Genomic DNA, 17,095 nt, shown 5'->3' on the forward strand with positions numbered 1-17,095 from the left:
AATACAACATCGTTGGCCACTCACATCCTGTGCCCACCCTACAGTTTGCTGCATATGCATCTCATTGAGATCACCCCATCGGCCTAGTAACAGATCAATCTCTTGCGGGGTATTAGCGTACGGGGAAGCCTGGGGTAAAGAAGACATAGCATGAGGAGGTTCCGTCGAAAGATCCCCAACAGCGTTATTGAGATTCACGAGATGATAAGGGCAGATGTGAACACTGTTTTCCTCGAGTAAAGAGAGTCAAACCGACACTGCCCACCGAAGTCCAGATAACCTCTGGCGACGCCGGAGTTTCAAATCTCATTCAAACAAAGTACGCGATGGAGCGCACCATCGCCCCCGGCAAGAGCGAGCTTGGGGCCCAGCATTTAGAGATCGTCCTCGACGAGACCGCTCGCGGCGTCCAGAGCCATTACGTGCCAGTAACGGACGAGGAAAAGGCCCTCAATAAGCGCGTCAACCGCAAGCTGGATTGCTTTGTGCTGTCTCTTCTCGCGCTCGAGTTTACCGTGAGCAACACCGTCCACTGCCTATTGGTTCTGTACTTATACGTAGGAGCAATTAAGCTGACGTACGATAATAGGGTTGAGGGGTGAACAGTTCTGCGGGATTGACAAAACGAACATCGGTTTCGTCGCTACCAGCTCGTTCCCCAAAGATGTCCATCTCGGCGCCGACGCCTTTCCGCACTCCATTTCCTTGGTAAGATTGGATTGGGTCCCAAATGTACTAAGCTTACCATAACAAAACAAAAACCCTAATAGTTCTCGGCCACCTACGTCGTCCTCCAGCCCGTCATGGTCATCCTGGCCCGCCGCGTAGGCGTCAAGTACTTCCTCGCCGTCCAGCTGGTGACCTGGGGCGGCCTCTGCATGTGCCACACCGCGATCCGCAGCGCGGGCACGCTGATCGCGCTGCGCCTGCTCCTCGGCGCCGCCGAGGCCGGCTTCACCCAGATCGGCAACTACTACATGTCGACCGTATATCCCAAAGCCGAACTCGGTAAGTTCCACAGAGAGTTCGTCCGCTAACACACTGCCTCGATGATTTTCCGAGCACATTCGTCAGGGTGGGTGCGTGGGTACAGAGCGCTGAGATATTCATCCATACTAATGATTGACCGACACCTCAAAAACAGCATGGCGCGTCGGCCTGTTCTCGAGCATGTACTCCCTCGCGGGCGCCTTCGCCGGCCTGCTCGCCTACGCCCTGCTCCAGCTCGAGACCCCGCACCTCCACGGCTGGCAGGCCGTCTTCCTGCTCGAGGGCGGCTTCACGGTGCTGCTCGGCCTCCTGACGCCCCTCGCGCTGCCGCGCCGCCTCGGCACGGCCTGGTTCCTGACCGCGCCGGAGCGCGCGCACGCGCTGTACCGCATGGAGGTGGACCTGTCCGGCACCCAGGAATCCGCCGACGACGAGGATGCCCACGGAACCGGGACAGTCACGCGGCGCGACCTGGCGGACGTGCTCACGGACTGGAAGAAGCTCGCCACGGTCCTCTGCAACGTCACCTCAGTGCTGCCCGTGACCGCCTTCACGACCTTCCTCCCCTCGTCGTCCAGGGCATGGGCTACTACGCCGGCCCCGACGCGACGCCGATGAGCGCCCCTCCCTTCCTCGCCGGCGTCGCCAGCCTGCTACTCCTCGTGCGCTCCAGCGACCGCGTCCGCGAGCGCTCCCTGCACACCGTGGCCGGCAGGCTGCTGGGTGTCGTGGACTGCATCGTCATGGCCGTCAGCGACCGGGACGCGCTGCGCTACGGCTTCTGTTACGTTTGCATGGCGGGCGTGTTCGTGGGCGGGCCCCTGCTCGCGGTCTGGCTCGCGGGCAACACGCCCTGGAAAGGGGCCCGGGGCGTCGTGCTCGGCGTCAACGGATGGAGTAATGTGGCGGGAGTCATCGCGGGGCAGATCTTCAAGGATAAATATGCGCCTAGATGCGAGTACTTACCTGCCTGCTATGTTAGAGGGAAAATGTGTACCAACGGATCTTTAATTACCTTCCAGACGAAGTACCCCTGACCGTCACCTGGCTGCATCATAGTCGCAGGCGCCTGCGGGCTCGTTTTTATCCTCTTTATGTACTAACGTGAGAACAAGACGAGGGCCGCAGAAATTGCCACCTGGGACGAGCAGCGATTCGCAGATGAGAGCACTTCGCAGGTTCGGCGTGGGGATCAGAGGCACACCTTTAGGTATGGCCTATAAGTTGGCAGTCAAACTATGGAAATTAAGACGAGGCGTATTATTCATATGTATTTATTATACCTAAACTGTCTTATTATATACCGATTCCAAACTTTTGATCCTCAACACTCGCTTTAGACCCCAAGTGAGAAGTGATTAACCAGACTCCTCACTCAAGGCTACACCATGAATGCCGCAGAACCCACATGTCCATAACGATCGGCACCGTCGTCGGCCCAAATAATTCAAGTGGTATCCATAAACTCGGGCGATGAGTATTACTCCGACCTCAAGTGCTTGGCCAACCCACGACGATGCGACGAGGCCTCCTAAATCACCTCCTACGTCTGCTCCGACTTGGCCATCAGGACCTTCTCGAGCCCGTGGATCATCTCCTTAAGCTTGGCCACCTCCTCGCCCAGCTTGCGCACCTCCACGACCGCCGGCTCCTCCTCGACGTTGCTCTTGCAGTCGGCCACCTTCTTAGTCCACCCCTCAGCCTCGAAGTCGATCTGGTCCGCCATCTGCTCCCACTCCTCCGTCGTGTCCTCGTCCTCCTCGCCGCGCAAGCGGTTCGACCGGATGTCCTTGGCGTTGCTGACCTCGAAGAAGGCGGCGCAAACCAACAGCGGCGAGTAGATGACCGCCATCACGATGTCGTTGAGCCGCTCGTACGTCTTCTTGGGCAGCCACCACTCGAACGGGATGATGAGCAGGAAGATCTCGATCAGGTTGAACGGCGCGATGAACACGTTCTCATCGGGAGCGCGCACAAACTGCATCGTCTTCTGCGCAAACAGACCGAGGAACTCATCGTCGGCATTCTCATAGATATCCTCGTAGGCGCTGTTGTACAGGGCAATGAGAATGTTGAGCAGGATAATCTGTGACACGGTCATGTTAGTGATGTCTCCCTTTTTCATCCGATAGGGCCATTAGATGATCCTTCTTACCATGATAATGAAGGTGAAGACGTAGTAGAGGATGATACCGAATGGCGGGCTGAACTTTTCGAATCCCGTGAAGTCGGGGCTCTGCATGATCGCATTCAACATGGCTTGGATGACGAACACGATATCGTCTCCCACCAAGTCATCGGCGTAATCCATGCCGATGAAGGCCTGCAGGAAACCCACAATCATGAAGAGGAGCAAGGCAAAGAAGATGACACTTTCTCGCATCATGACCTTGACCACTACAAGCATGGCGCCGAAGAAGCGGAAGCTGTCGAGGTACAGTAACAAGCGCGCCCAGAACAGCGGTGCGGAAAAAGCGAGGAAGTTGTAACTCAGCGAGTTGAAGTACTGGCGCTCGCCGGTTCCGTCCCACGGATGACTGAAGGCCACAAAGCGGAGCGCGAGCGAGACAATCAGGAGAGAATAGAGGACGAAGTTGAACGCGTTCCAGAATCCAATGATTTGCATGCCGGCTTTCCACACCTTGGTGACTTCGTCGCAGATGAAACCGAGGGTGAAGATGTAAAGAAGCCCTTCCACCACATCCAGATCACCATCACGGTTAATGGTGTTGATAGCACCAGTATACAGAGCGAGGTAGATCAGCGAGATGAGAAGTTGGGCCGCATTCTGGTACATGGGCGCTCGCATCCGGTCGGGGTCGAGGTGCACCACGAAAGACGTACTGTCACGGTCCTGATAGTCGACAAAACTTGATGGGTCGTCTTCATCCTGGACCAGCCAGCCCTTCCACAGATAGCTGATACACTTCTGGTAGCCGGAAGAGCCGATCACGCTCAGTGCGTGCAGATCGACAGCCTTCTCGATGACATTGACAGGTAGCGTCGACTCGCCATCAATGATAATGGCGTAGCGCTTCAGCAAGATGGCGTGCAAAAGGTAGCCCATATCCTCCTCGGATTCGATACTGGTTTTATATCACATCTGTCAGTGGGCCAAATCTTCCCCCACATACCACGTCACCTGCACCAAATAGGTATAGAACTCACATGCTCTTAGCAATGACCTCGCAGGCTACGGCGCGGACGGCGTGTAGGTCGGCATCCCACAGCTCGACCTGGGCCTGGTGCATGAACCAGCGCTTCGCGATCAGCAGGCAGAAGACGACGCAGGCGCGGTACTGCTGGCTGCCGGCCTCCTTGGCGGCCGCGACGACCTTGGGGGTGATGACGCGACTGTGCGGGCGGCTGATCTCCTCGGCCTCGAGCTCGCAGGGCACGGCCTCCTCGATGAGGTAGCGCAGGCGCAGGGCGATCTTGGTGACCTCCTCGGCGGGGATGGCGGACTCGATGTGTCGATCACGGTACGTGGGGAGCACTGCGTAGGCGGGCGTCGCCAGCAAACTGTCAGTCACGACGGTCCCATTTCCTTTTCGCCGGAGGACGGGAGTGTATCTTCTTCGGCAACGTGGCATAGCGGACGACAGTCAATTGACTGACTGGCTGTCGCCTGAACATCAATTGACGGTAAACCGAGTCTGTCTTCAAAGCCAGAAGTGTAGGTAAGCAAAAAAGGTACTCACGTCTTCGCCGTGATTCATGCAGGCGCCATTCGCGATCATGGTGCGGGTGCCGATTCCAGCCCAGCAGGCGGGCAAAGGTACCGGATCTTGCCATATTTTCCCTTTGCAGATAGCTCTTTCTACTATTTTCTTTTTCTATCTCGCCTGTATTGAAGAGGAAAGGAAGCGACGACGACCTCGGTGGGGTTGGAGCTTTAGCGGGAGTAGCTGCGAGAATGTGGCAGGAGCAATTGCATTCGCGTGCGGGCCGTGCTGTCGAATGAGTCGAGTTGGAATCGAATCCCGTCAGTGGAGGCGAGGAAGGCACGTCTGGTCGTTAGCTCCTCAATTGGCGAGTCGAGTAGCGAGTAGCTCAAAGAAGCAATGGGACCGAGTCGTGCTTCAATGTTCGTTGTCGCAACTCGTGATAGCTATCGCATCAAACACACTCGGAGAACAACAAAAGTAGCAGCACATCAATCAATCAATTGAAAGACACAGGCTTGTGGTAGGAATACATATAGAATTAGCCTATGTAGGAAAAAAGTTGCTGGATTATCCAGCGCGCCAAGCTACTGACTGGGATTGGGCGCGAAAAATAAGATCCAACCTTACGTCACGTCCAATAGATCGATGTTTTCCTCCGGACGTTCGTGACTTTTTCTCTTGCAAAAGGGCTGGATGAAGTGGAAGCTGCTGTACGATGACGTCTCTGTTGGTCGCTGCCAAACTCCACCGTTGGAACCAAGGAAACAACAAGTGGGGGGGGAGGAGCTGGGTGAGCTCTAAGAATCTGAGATTAGTGGAAAGCTAGCAGGTTCCCGGTCGTTTGGGCAGGTAGACCAAGCCAGAGCACGAGTCCATCTTCAACCTCAAGGTTGACTCTTGTCTCCAAACAAACCATCGATACATAGGTATTGATTTGGGAACCAGGGCAGTGGAGACAAGCATGGCATACTCGGATTTCTCAAGCGACATATCGATGGCCAAATAAGGCCGAATCCGGATATACTTCCTCCTCGGATTCCAGGAGAGCTTACCTACCCACCACTATTGAACCAGGCACCAAGCCTGTCTGTGGGCTGGGAGCTAACCACTAACCTAGCGCATCTCCTCAGAATACCATCCTCAACTCGCATTTGGTCAGTCATGTTGTGCTGAGAGATGGATCGTCCCGAGATCATCATGACTAGCAAGGACCTAGGCGGCTTTCTAACCTATCATGTTGCACCTGCAAAGTTGACCAGCTATACCCAACATGCAACATGCACTTCTGGCTGTGGTTGCACTCACCAACTCCCTCACCAAGATCGAACGGGACTCCGTCGCATAGCTGGGTTTCCACTCGCATTCCTCCACATGGGTCACGTCCTTTTTGGATGCACAAACAGGCCCTTGTCTACCTAAGCAATTCCTGATTGGCCTGGAGACCTGGAGAAGATTCCGGCTTGTAAATTTGCACACTGAATATGCACCAGGCTTACCAAGGTATTAGTCTTAGCTGGGGGCGGACTAGGTGGGTGACATGCAGGTTGGTCTCAGCGTTCTTACCTATGTTTCTTGTCTCTTGGGATCCTTTGGGTTGGGTTTGCTCTGCTCGTTTGGCAACACGGATGACCAACCGCCCCCAGACACCCACCAACCTACATACCCGAGCTGCTCTCACACACACTTGGGTTCTTCCCGATTTTCGGTCACTGGATTGCTTGCCCCGTCCAGGATATCATACTTACCCAAAGCAATGGCACCTAATGCGCCTCGTACATGGCAAGCCCTTCTTGGTAGGGACACGTACCTTGTCCGAATTGGTTCAAGAATGGCCACCTGTTCTGCTTCTCCTTCTTGACAAATCAACCTCGGATGGAGAGAGAGAGTGAGAGAGTCGCGTTGGCCATGCTGCCGAGCCGCTTATCTGATGCAGAAATGACTCTTTTCATCTGCCGTGGCCAAAGGATGGGCAGCAGCGGCTGCCTACAAGGCTGTCTGTCATGGGTTGCCTTGTTCTACCGCACTCCGCAGATGGATAACGGCATCTCACCTTGTCTTACCACTCACTAGGTTCACAGGCATATTCAGCCTAAAACTTCCATGTGCAATTCCTCACACATGCTTTTTGAACATCTCACCCCAACGGCCATGAATTAACCTGCACTTTAGTACCACATCCGTTGGGTCACATCTCCAACTGCACTCCAGCGGGAGGAGGGAGAGAGCCAAGTTGGCCAGTCATGCGGGCAAACCACACAACTCCCAAGGCTGAGGGAAGTCCCGGTTCCCGCAGAAGCGACAGGCGTACCTCGTAGATCGTTGTTTGGCGCTCGTCAAGTTGCAGCTCTGCGCAGGTGTGCATTGGTGCATTGCATATATGCGCATGCAGATTGCCATCACGTACAAATCCCGCTGCGGCTTACTGCACCAGGCTTTCTCTTCTCTAGGCACTGCGAAGCGGTCAGTTGATCCTTCACCTTTGTCTGCCTGTCTCGCCTGGTTTGTCGAAAGCACGCAACCCCTCTCAACCAACCCGCTGGGATTTTGTAGATAATACACTTGATTCTTGTCCATTCTCTTTACCAGCAGCTCTGATCCTGCTCCGGTCATTGTCTCGTGCTGCCTGGGATGAGATATCACTCCCCCCTGTTTGACTTGATTGCCTGATACTTACCCTACATTCCGCCCCCATCGAGGATGGTAAGAAACACACCATAGGCCCTCCCGAACTCTCCAGCAACAACCTTGTCCGCATCGCCGACCTCATTCACCGCTCTTGTACTACTGGTACCTAATCACTCCCTCGGCGACTGAACCAGAGCTACTTCGACTGAGTAGGCCAGGCGACCACTGGCGCCCCTCGCGCCCCTCGCTTTCTCCGTCCAGGTGGTTATAAACACCTCTTGGGAGATTTTGATTCTTCTTGCCCACCTACTTAACTTATTTGCTTTTTCTCTCTTCCACACGGCCACCCAACACCATCAGGTTTTTTTAACAAGAGGTTCCCGCTCAGATTGATTCGCGCGCATTCAACAGCTGCAGAGTGTGTGGCTTATTTGCTGTCATCTTTCAACTGGACTCGATTTGCGCCCTGGGATCGTAGATCCAAGGAGATCCTCTGATGATCATCATCGATCTTTGAGCCAATACATCCGTCAGAAAAGGGTAAGACCCCGAAAAACAGGTAGAGAGCTTCATCGCCAGAGGCTGCCCAAGTTCCCACAGTGCTGACCACTCACCGAAAGGGCGGCTTTCCCGGGCCAGTACGATTCGGCCACAACAACAAAGGGCTTACCAGAGGTAAAACATCTTGACTACAAGCTCTTGTTGTTCTGCCATACCAGAACCCACTAGATTGTGATGGGCTAACATTATTCAAAGCACTTTACTCATGGGCTGAGCTCTTTTGCCAGTTCGTTCGTCATACATAACGGAACCAAAAAGCAAGCAAGCGTTCTTCAAGATCATCTACAACACTCAACGACTGTGAAGAGAAGATGGACGCCTCAGGCAACCTCGGCTCCGCTACTGAGAGCCGCAAAGGCACCATGCCCGTAAGTAGCACTTTGGTGGAAGATACGTTCACTGCGGAGATGAAACCCGTCCCTGCCGCTGAAGCGGGCGGAGTAGGAGGTGGTAAGACCGGCAAGTCTAACGGCAAGGGGAAGAAGCAGGGCTCGAATGACTGTAAGAAGAAGAAGAAGAAGAAATCGAACAAGGCGAAGACCAAGGTCGGCAAGAAGGTCTCCATGTCTCGAGATGATTCCTCTAGCAGCGATAGCGAGGCTGTCGAGCATACCGCAGATTCCACTTCTGATGATTCCGACGATTCCGACTTGGATTCTCAGGATTTATCCGACTCGGAGCCTGAGGTCGAACTCGTGAGAAAGATCGAAGTATCGAAGAAGCGACAGTATTCCAAGAAGACGCAGCAGCGAAAGGCCAAGTCCGCCAAGAAGTCCAAGAAGCAGCTTAAGTCCCGCGTGGACGTCGATAGCGATGATAGCGATGACCTTGACGGCAAAGAAGAGGCTGATTCAGACCTCGATGATTGCGACAACGATGACGACTCTGAGGTAGAGGGCGCCCGAACTGGTCAGACTGGCTACGAATCGTCGGCGCTAGCTTCAATCTCTCAAGAGCTCCAGCTGATTTCCCAGTTGCAGCTTAAGCAACAGCAACAGCTTGAGCAGCTCCAGCGCATCGTCACAGCCTCTGGTTTCGGTATGGGAAATGCTGGTCTGTATAACCCTCTGGCCGTCAATGCGGGCTTGCTGAACCAGGGTATGCTGGGCAACAACAATGCAACGGGTCTCGCCGGCCTCGCCCAACAAAATGCCACCGGAGGAGGCCTTGCTGGTCGCACTACTGGTCGCGGCGGTGCTAGAGGAGCTGGCCGAGACCTTCCGCTCGGCAGAGGTTCGCGAACGGGTCTTCGAAGCTCCCGAGACGAGTACTATGATGACGACGAAGACATCATTCTCGGTGGCCGGGGTAACGGCAACCCCTTGCTAGGCTCTCCCAAGCAGAGAAAGCGTGCCACCGGTACCCCTTCCTCGTCCAAGACCCCGAAGTTGGAGTTCAAGCGGGTGGACCAGGTGTGGGACACGCAAATTCACAACTACAAGCTGCAGGACACGGCCAAGAACACCGGCGACTCCCACTACAACGAGTACCTCTTCCACGTGCGGCGCACTTTTGATTGGGAGAACAAGTTTAAGGCGACTGTCGTCGACATCAAGAGTAAGAAGCTGCGCGAGTGCCTGCAGGATGTCATCGGGACTGTTAAGGGGCTCAGCCTCGTGGAGGACACGCCGAAGCTGGATCCGAACATGCTCTTCTTGTAAGTTTCCTTTTCTCTTCAAGGCCACTACCCATCCGATAAACACCACCAAATACTACCGCGACTGGTGACAGACAGCATGAGACGGAGTTTTCGCCTAACACTTATCGCAGGTACTTGGAAGATCTCCGAGAGCACTTCCGCAAGCTCAAGGGCGTGACGGTCGAGGCCAAGACCAAAAAGGAACGCAAGAAGCAGCAGGCCTGGTTGGATGATAAGCGCCGCCACCTGAAGGTGCTCATCAAGTATCTGGACAAGGACTACGCCCAAGTCAAGAAGAAGTGAGTCAATAATTCAGAGCTTTTCGTGTCCTTCATCTCATAAGAGATCTCACGAGAAGAGGCAAACAGCATGATGGATGACATGATGTAACTAACCCAAACTGATTTTGATAGCCTATATCCCATGCTTGAGAATGGTCTCATCACCTTCGACCTGCTTTGGGCTTTGTGGAAGCCGAACACGCTCGTGTTTACCACGACTTACGGGAGCCCCGAGGAGCATCGCGTCTTTAAGGCTGAGATGGCCGAGAAGCGTTACAGCATGCTCAAGGGGCAGACTTACTATGTTGAAGGAAAGGTAAGGATTAATTGCTGGCCCACTCACTAACCATAGCCCAATTTATTCCCTTCATCGTTGTTGCGTCTTTCTCTTCCTCATACTCCTACTTGTCAGTATGCTAACCTGTCAACCCAATATAGTACTTCGAGTACGACGGCAAGAACTTCGGCTTCGGCGCCATGGCCGAGGAGCTGCCCGACTTCCAGGGCTCTCGCCGCATTGACAGCCTGGCCTGTTACCCGCTGCAGTACCATAAGGATGAATCGCAGGTACGACGCAACCTGATCGAGCGGGGCAAGAAGTTCGTCGGCCTGGGGGGCGTCCACTACCAGTGCCACCAGGGGCTTGCGTACTACAAGAAGAAGAAGTCGGTGGTGCGCGTCGAGGTCAACAGCCGCGTCATGGTCGACCCGGCTATCCACCGGCGCAACAACCCGAACTACCCCATCTCCATCGTGCGGCCCAAGGTCGAGGACCTCTTTGGCGGCGACTCGGACGACGAGGAAGAGGAAGAGGACGAGGACGAGGATAGTGAGGCCGACGACTGTGGTCACCAGGATCATCTCCATGGGGGGCTGGCGAATGGCGCGCTTCAGCCCGCTCTCGGCAGTCACGAGAGCGGCGGCGAGGAGTCGGTCAAGATGGTCAGCAAGGCCATCACGAACAGGGAGGGCAAGATCGAGATCCACAACGTGCCCGCGGACGAGGCCGACAGCTTCGTGCCCAATGAGCAGCTGGACAAGGTCGAAGGCCAAGGCCAGAAGGACGCCAACAACAGCAAAACTACCGCCTCCACGGCTGCCAGCAAGGTCCCCGAGTTCAATGACGAGGAGTATTTGATCGCCTCCCCCGTCGTCTTGGGCTTCGCGTTTGGAGAGAAGCTCTGGCTCGAGTTTACCGTGTCGGGCATCAAGGATATCGTGTGGAACGAGCATGCGTACGACTCTCTAGTCCGGGAGCCCAACAAGAAGGAGATTGTTCAGGTAAGTTCTTCATCATCAGCAACAAAAACAGAACTCTTGTTATCAGTCCTTCCTGCTAATCCGTCTGAACCCCATGACTCCAGGCCCTCGTCGAGTCCCACAAGTACCACCCCACCGAGAGCATCGACGACGTGATCCAGGGCAAGGGCAAAGGCCTGGTCGCGGTGCTGCACGGCCCGCCCGGCACGGGCAAGACACTGACGGCCGAGGGCATCAGCGAGCTGCTGCGGTGTCCGCTGTACAATGTGTCGGCGGGCGACCTCGGCACCGACAGCCGCTACCTCGAGGCGGAGCTGCAGAAGACGCTCGACATCTGCCACGCGTGGGGCGCGATTTTGTTGTTGGACGAGGCCGACGTCTTCCTCGAGAAGCGCAACATGGCCGATATCCACCGCAACGCGCTCGTCAGCATCTTCTTGCGGCAACTCGAGTATTTTCAGGGGATTCTGTTTTTGACTACGAACCGTGTCGAGGTACGTTTTTATCAGGGCAAAAACTATAAAGTAGACTTTTATTTGATGATGGCTAACACTAGTTATGACAGTCATTTGACGAGGCTTTCTTGTCGCGCATGCACATTCCGCTGCGCTACGACGAGCTAGACGCCAAGGCGCGCAAGGCCGTCTTCAAAATGTTCATCGAGCGGGTGCGTAACAACGGTGCCGCAACGAACACGACGACCACCATCAAGGACGGTGATTGCGAAGTCGCTCCGGCAGGTCCAGGCGGCCAGCTCAATCGCGTGGCCGACTTCACCGAGGAGGACTACAACGAGCTCGCGCGCTACAGCCTCAACGGGCGGCAGATCAAGAACACGGTCATCACGGCGCACCGGGTGGCGCGCCAACAGGACGAGGCGCTCGGGATGCGGCAGATCCGCAACTACCTCGGCGTCGTCATGGACTTTGAGCGCGACATCAAGGGGGGACCGGGCTATAAGGAGGCTATGCGATCCTACTTTTAGTGAGGGGCAGGTAGGCAAGGCAGGCGGGAGGAATGCGCATCCTACGCCGGAGGATTTCTCTTGGCAGCAGCAAGCACCATCGTCGTCACTTTTTACCTCAGTTGCCCCTCAATTGGGTATTGGGTTTCGCTGCTCTTGCTTCGTTTTCCCATGACTTCTTGCTTTAAGAACTATGGGGGGGAAATGGCGCAGCACAAATAGTTGAGGTTCCCCGTAGATAGCTACGGCTTCTTGTTTTCTTGTACGAATGTGATCAAGCGTGGATTTGTTTTCTTCCTCTGGCACTTGGATTATTATGCTATTATAGCGTTAGAGTACATGTGTTGCTATCCTCCGCAGCTTCAGATTTGGTGTTATCAAAAATTGATTTTATCTCGCGCTTTTTAATTTTGATCATCAAATTTCGTAAATAACTTCTAGTGTCCCTTATTATTCCCTGACAATAGCCAACCGTAAACTTACTAGGTTACTGGCAGACAGCAGCCAATGACGAGTGGCTGGCTGCCTCACAATATGTCTACGACGCGTGGCTTGCCGGAAGTAAATGTGTCTGCCATCCAACAAAATGCTGTAACACCCGAATGAAGAATGAGAAGTGTTACCCGGTCCGACCAACCAATGAATAGCACGGGAAACCATCCGTACATATATCTCAAAGGCCTAATAATAGACTCAAAAGGTCAATTCGGTTTAATGACGTATTTCATGGTTCCCTGGAAGGGAAGGAAGCGAAGGAGCAGGAGAGTGTGGTTAGAGAAGTCAATTGAAGGCGATCCTCGAGGGCCCAAGTTAATTGCATACCTCTTGTGCATCTACATAAAGTTGATAGTCGCGCAACGCACCCAGGGGAGCGAATCAAAGCAAGTTGCGGCAAGGTACGGTGATAATCGATCGTTGGTATACTAAACGTGGTGTAGTAGACGAACGGATTGTCCCTTTCGACGTCTTTGGCTGGGCACTTGGGGGCTTTAGTGGTTGAGTGGTAGGTAGTGCCCGCTAAAGGGATCTCGCCGTAGCGCGATTTAGTGGGAATCTGACTGGTGCCAAGCTTCCGCAGGGGCCAAGAATAGACGCTACCATGCACTGAAGTTGGGGTTGGTTCCTGATTTCATTCATGTAGGAACGTAACAACCTAACACCAACATGATATCATACCCGCAACTCAACGGCGCCAGATCGAATGCAATCTCTGATTCCTGCATTAAGGTGGCATTGCCATGCTGCAACATTCATCCATTCTCCTTGAAGTGGCAAGTCGGAGTTCGTGCAGGGTTTGAAACAAACCATCAGCAGCAGCAGCCTTTTCCTTCTGTCTGCGGAGGATTTGTTTCTGGAGGGGGGGGGGGGGTACAGCCTCGTAGTAAGCTTATGTCCGTCAAAAAACCCCTGGAAACATGGAAAAAAGCATCGTCGGCCAGAGCACCTTGACACGGAGGCCTGGACCTTGAACCTGGACCTGGGACCTGGATCTGGACTTGGGGACCCTGCACTCTCAATTGGATGCGCAGCCGAAACCTGTCACTTGCTATCAACCTGCGGCCCCCGCGCCCCTCCCGCGCTGCAGTAGCCAGCCAACTAGGTAGGACCTTTCCGCAGCTGCAAGGTACGACGCCATATTGAACAGCTACTAGCAGTCTGACACAACTTACTACTATATCAAGAACGGAGGCAGTGACTTACTCGGATAGTTATCATGCTTATTGACTATTACTTACTACACTTCTAGGTAAACAACACGCGCGCATACGGGCTAGAGACAGCCTACTTTCTCTTTGTGAGACGGACCGCAGTCCCTGAAATCCCTACCAAGCAGTGACAATGTTGGCCCCCTTGGTTGGAGGATTGGGGGTGTGGCGATGCCTCCCTTCTTCTGCACCCCCAACGACAACCAGCCCACACCACCGGCGCATCTAGGTGTGTAACCAAGCTGCCAAGTAACTCTCTGGGTGTGGTGAAAGGATTCTCTCAGTTACCGTTAGGAATAAGCGCGTTTGGCGAATCCTTCCCGTCCAGGGGCGAGGAGCAACAATGTTGGATGGCGTGCAGCCACCCGTGGGGCCATGAAACATCTCATAGGGGCAGCATAGTAGTGGCTTCACCATAGCGAGAGGTCTATCTAGGGCTGATGCCGATCTTTTCGAGTAAGGTATACCATGAGTTCTGTCCAGAGCATCTTCAGCGTTCCAACTTTGCATACGGACGGGTCTTATCACCCTTCTCAAGAGGCAGACAACGACGAAGCCCGCTTCCAACCTCTGCTCTGTTCCTACTTGCTAGTTATTGTTTCGTGTTTCCGTGCTTTCTTCTTGTAGTCGTCTCTAGCTATCACATGACACCATGTTCTTTACACACGTCCTCGGGTCTCTGGTCTTCGCGGCCATGGCTGTCGCCGCCCCGACCCCCGAGCAGCCGTCCCTGAGCAACAGAGCCGCCGGCACGCCCTACACGGGCGTCTTGACGCCCGAGCAGTGCAAGGCCCTCGTGCCGCGCAAGACGACGGGCGACGCCAACAAGGGCCTCGGCCTCTCCATCGAGAATGCCGACAGCCAGCCCCGCAGCTACTTCGTGTATTCCAACGGCTGCGACACGATGCCGTACATCTACGTGGCCGACGTGGCGGCCGGCCAGACCGTCTTCGTCTCGCTGCCGGCCAAGTTCCAGGGCCGCGTCCAGCGCGGCACGCACGAGGTCCACGTCGCGCGCGCCAAGGGGCCCGACACCTCGCTCGGCACCTGGCTCGAGCTGGGCTACGACGCCGACGGCCGGTCGTACGGCGACGTGTCGCTGATCCGCGGCTGCGACGGCGCCGTGACGCTGCGGACGACGGACGGCAGCGGCGTGGCCACGGGGTTCAGTCAGGCCTGCATGGCGGGGGCGCCGGCGGGGGCGCTGGGGACGAAGCTGAGCGGCGGGAAGGCGGTGCGCGCGACGGAGCGCGGCAAGACGCCGCAGGACGCTAACCCGAACGATGGGCTGCCTGTCGTGCTGCCGGTGCCGCGCGACTGGCTGCTCAAGACGCTCAGTGACGGCAACGGCAGGGCGGAGAAGAAGGCGTATATTGACGATTTTCATGGGAACCCGGTCATATGCGACACGAAAGGAAGGTGGCGTGCTACTTTTCATCAGGGGAACCCTTGATCAGATTCTCTTCTGTCTTCCCGCACTTCCTTTCTCTGTCGGTTCACACGAAAAGTGACGGAGACTGAGTTCAAAAGTACACTGTTTTGGGAAATTTACCACGTATCTTTATGTTTTATGTCTTCGGAGTTCTTCCCGTGGAATGCGAGGAGTTGGGGGGATTCTCTATGGGCAAGGCAAGGCGTTTTTAGGGTCCATATGGTTTGGGGTGGATTGGATTGCATTTTCCCTCTTCTTCAGCTCCTCTTTATCAACGACATTGTATAAACTCACGATTGATATCCTGAGTTGTATAGTCTATATAAGCCATTACGATGTCAACTTCAGTGGCAATGGCTAGTTCCTTAGCCCACGACGTAACATGGCAGAGCGTTGGCTGATTGAAGATTAGGTGGGCCGAGTCGCCAGAAGACTGGCAGTGGGTTGAAAAACTTTAGTACATGAATTTCTTGTTTTGAAAGTACTATAAAGTATGTTTCGAGATATCTATTATGCTCTCTTTACTTTCCCTTCCGGTCTTGGTTTCTAAAAGCTCTGTCACATTTTAGGAGAGATGCCCGCTGCCACCAGCAAATGCAGACTGGCATCTTCGAAGCCCTGAACTCATTCAACCATGAATTCATCATATCACAGTTTCGGATGAAGCGCAACTTTGAGCAGCGATGCCGCCCAAGCGTAAGCTTCCTCGCGCCGGGTCCAGGCTAGGGAACCGCTGTTGCCGTCCTCCTTGAGCCCCTTGTCAAACGCATGGCACACCCCCTCGAGCATCTTGTAATGGACGTCTCTCTTCTTCTGAATCTTCTCTACATTGCCGTTGGCGTCATTCCCGTCGTCGTCGTCGTTCTCCGTCTTCTTCTGCAGGCGCTCCGCCAGCGCCTCCATCTCCCACCGCAGATTATCCCCCTCACACGTCAAGAACGCCGCCGTCGCAGGGAACGCGCCCGGGTCCGCAAACAACGGCGACACGGCCGAGTCGGTGCGCGCGTGCGGCGGGTCGGGCGCGTAGGCGGCGGCGAACATGTTCAGGATCCACGGCGGGTGCGCACGCAGCGACGGGGGAGGGCGGCGTTTTCGCGGCGCCGTCGGTCGCGAGGTCGGAGGAGCCGTAGACGGACAGGAGCATTTGGATCTTCAGCTGGTTTTCGTCCATCTCCAGCTTTTTCCGGAGATGCGACGCCGCGACGGCCGCGATGTGGCCGCCCGCGCTGAAGCCCGACACAGCGACGCGGAGCGGGTCCAGCTTGTAAGAAGCGGAGGCGGAGGAAGAGGCGACCCACCGCAGCGCGTCCTCGGCATCGTCGATGGCGGCCGGGTAGGGACACTCGGGCGCCTTGCGATAGTCGGCGTCGAGCACGGCGACGCCGGCATCGCGGGCCATGCGGGTGCAGAAGTAGGCGTCGGTGCCGTGGAGGGGGAAGACGAAGCCGCTGCCGTGCCAATTGACGAGGACGGGCAGGTGCCGCTTCTGCTTTATTCCCTTCCCAAGTGCATCATTATCTTCTTTACCATCGCCATTGTCGCTATCATAGGGCGGCGTTGGCAGGTAGAGATCGGCCACGATGGAACGGCCGCCGTGCGACGAGGGGATCTCGATGCGCTGCTTGCGGACGCCGGCCTCGGACAGGGGGAGGATGGCGCTATCGCGCCGGATGTGCTCGGCCGTGCGCCAGCGGAGCAGCAGGCGGAAGACGAGGACGAAGATCTTTAGGCGGAGGTAGTGGAATAGATCGCGGACGGGTTGCTGTTGCGGCGATGCCATGGCTGAGGAGGGGTAGGTGGCAGCTTCAGCTTACTACACAATCCCTACAGGGCGGATGGGGTGAGCCAACCAAAACAAAAGGCCCAGAGTTAATACAAATGAAACAATGGAAGACGCTCTCCCCCTCTCTCTCTCTCTCTCTCTCTCTCTCTCTCTGTCTCTTGACTTCTTATAACGAATCAAAGTCCA

The 17,095-nt window shown here is 55.2% G+C and overlaps 5 protein-coding genes across 5 annotated transcripts; 3 read left to right on the top strand and 2 right to left on the bottom strand.

The window, feature by feature from the left end:
- Positions 1-326: 326 nt before the first annotated feature.
- On the top strand, positions 327-2,213 carry PG994_013628 (MFS general substrate transporter; the record flags this gene model as incomplete). Its single annotated transcript, XM_066865037.1, has 6 exons — positions 327-515; positions 607-708; positions 771-1,008; positions 1,145-1,530; positions 1,569-1,948; positions 2,111-2,213. 6 exons carry the CDS (start codon positions 327-329, stop codon positions 2,211-2,213), a joined length of 1,398 nt encoding a protein of 465 aa, XP_066709998.1.
- Positions 2,214-2,533: 320 nt separating this feature from the next.
- PG994_013629 (potassium ion channel) lies at positions 2,534-4,785 on the bottom strand (the record flags this gene model as incomplete). The annotated part of the gene is made up of 4 exons (XM_066865038.1): positions 2,534-3,076; positions 3,146-4,076; positions 4,159-4,512; positions 4,688-4,785. The coding sequence occupies 4 exons, from the start codon at positions 4,783-4,785 to the stop codon at positions 2,534-2,536; spliced, it is 1,926 nt and encodes a 641-aa protein (XP_066709999.1).
- A 3,370-nt stretch (positions 4,786-8,155) lies between these two features.
- On the top strand, positions 8,156-12,009 carry PG994_013630 (ATPase family AAA domain-containing protein 3A-like; the record flags this gene model as incomplete). Its single annotated transcript, XM_066865039.1, has 6 exons — positions 8,156-9,501; positions 9,615-9,782; positions 9,897-10,080; positions 10,203-11,045; positions 11,129-11,518; positions 11,590-12,009. The coding sequence occupies 6 exons, from the start codon at positions 8,156-8,158 to the stop codon at positions 12,007-12,009; spliced, it is 3,351 nt and encodes a 1,116-aa protein (XP_066710000.1).
- Positions 12,010-14,346: 2,337 nt separating this feature from the next.
- On the top strand, positions 14,347-15,147 carry PG994_013631 (uncharacterized protein; the record flags this gene model as incomplete). Its single annotated transcript, XM_066865040.1, has 1 exon — positions 14,347-15,147. One exon carries the CDS (start codon positions 14,347-14,349, stop codon positions 15,145-15,147), a length of 801 nt encoding a protein of 266 aa, XP_066710001.1.
- Positions 15,148-15,774: 627 nt separating this feature from the next.
- PG994_013632 (uncharacterized protein) lies at positions 15,775-16,906 on the bottom strand (the record flags this gene model as incomplete). Its single annotated transcript, XM_066865041.1, has 2 exons — positions 15,775-16,002; positions 16,058-16,906. The coding sequence occupies 2 exons, from the start codon at positions 16,904-16,906 to the stop codon at positions 15,775-15,777; spliced, it is 1,077 nt and encodes a 358-aa protein (XP_066710002.1).
- Positions 16,907-17,095: the final 189 nt, after the last annotated feature.

Source organism: Apiospora phragmitis (assembly GCF_038363925.1).
Source record: "Apiospora phragmitis strain CBS 135458 chromosome Unknown utg000011l:1.0-3236445.0:1.0-3240683.0, whole genome shotgun sequence".
NCBI classification, from domain to species: Eukaryota; Fungi; Ascomycota; class Sordariomycetes; order Amphisphaeriales; family Apiosporaceae; genus Apiospora; species Apiospora phragmitis.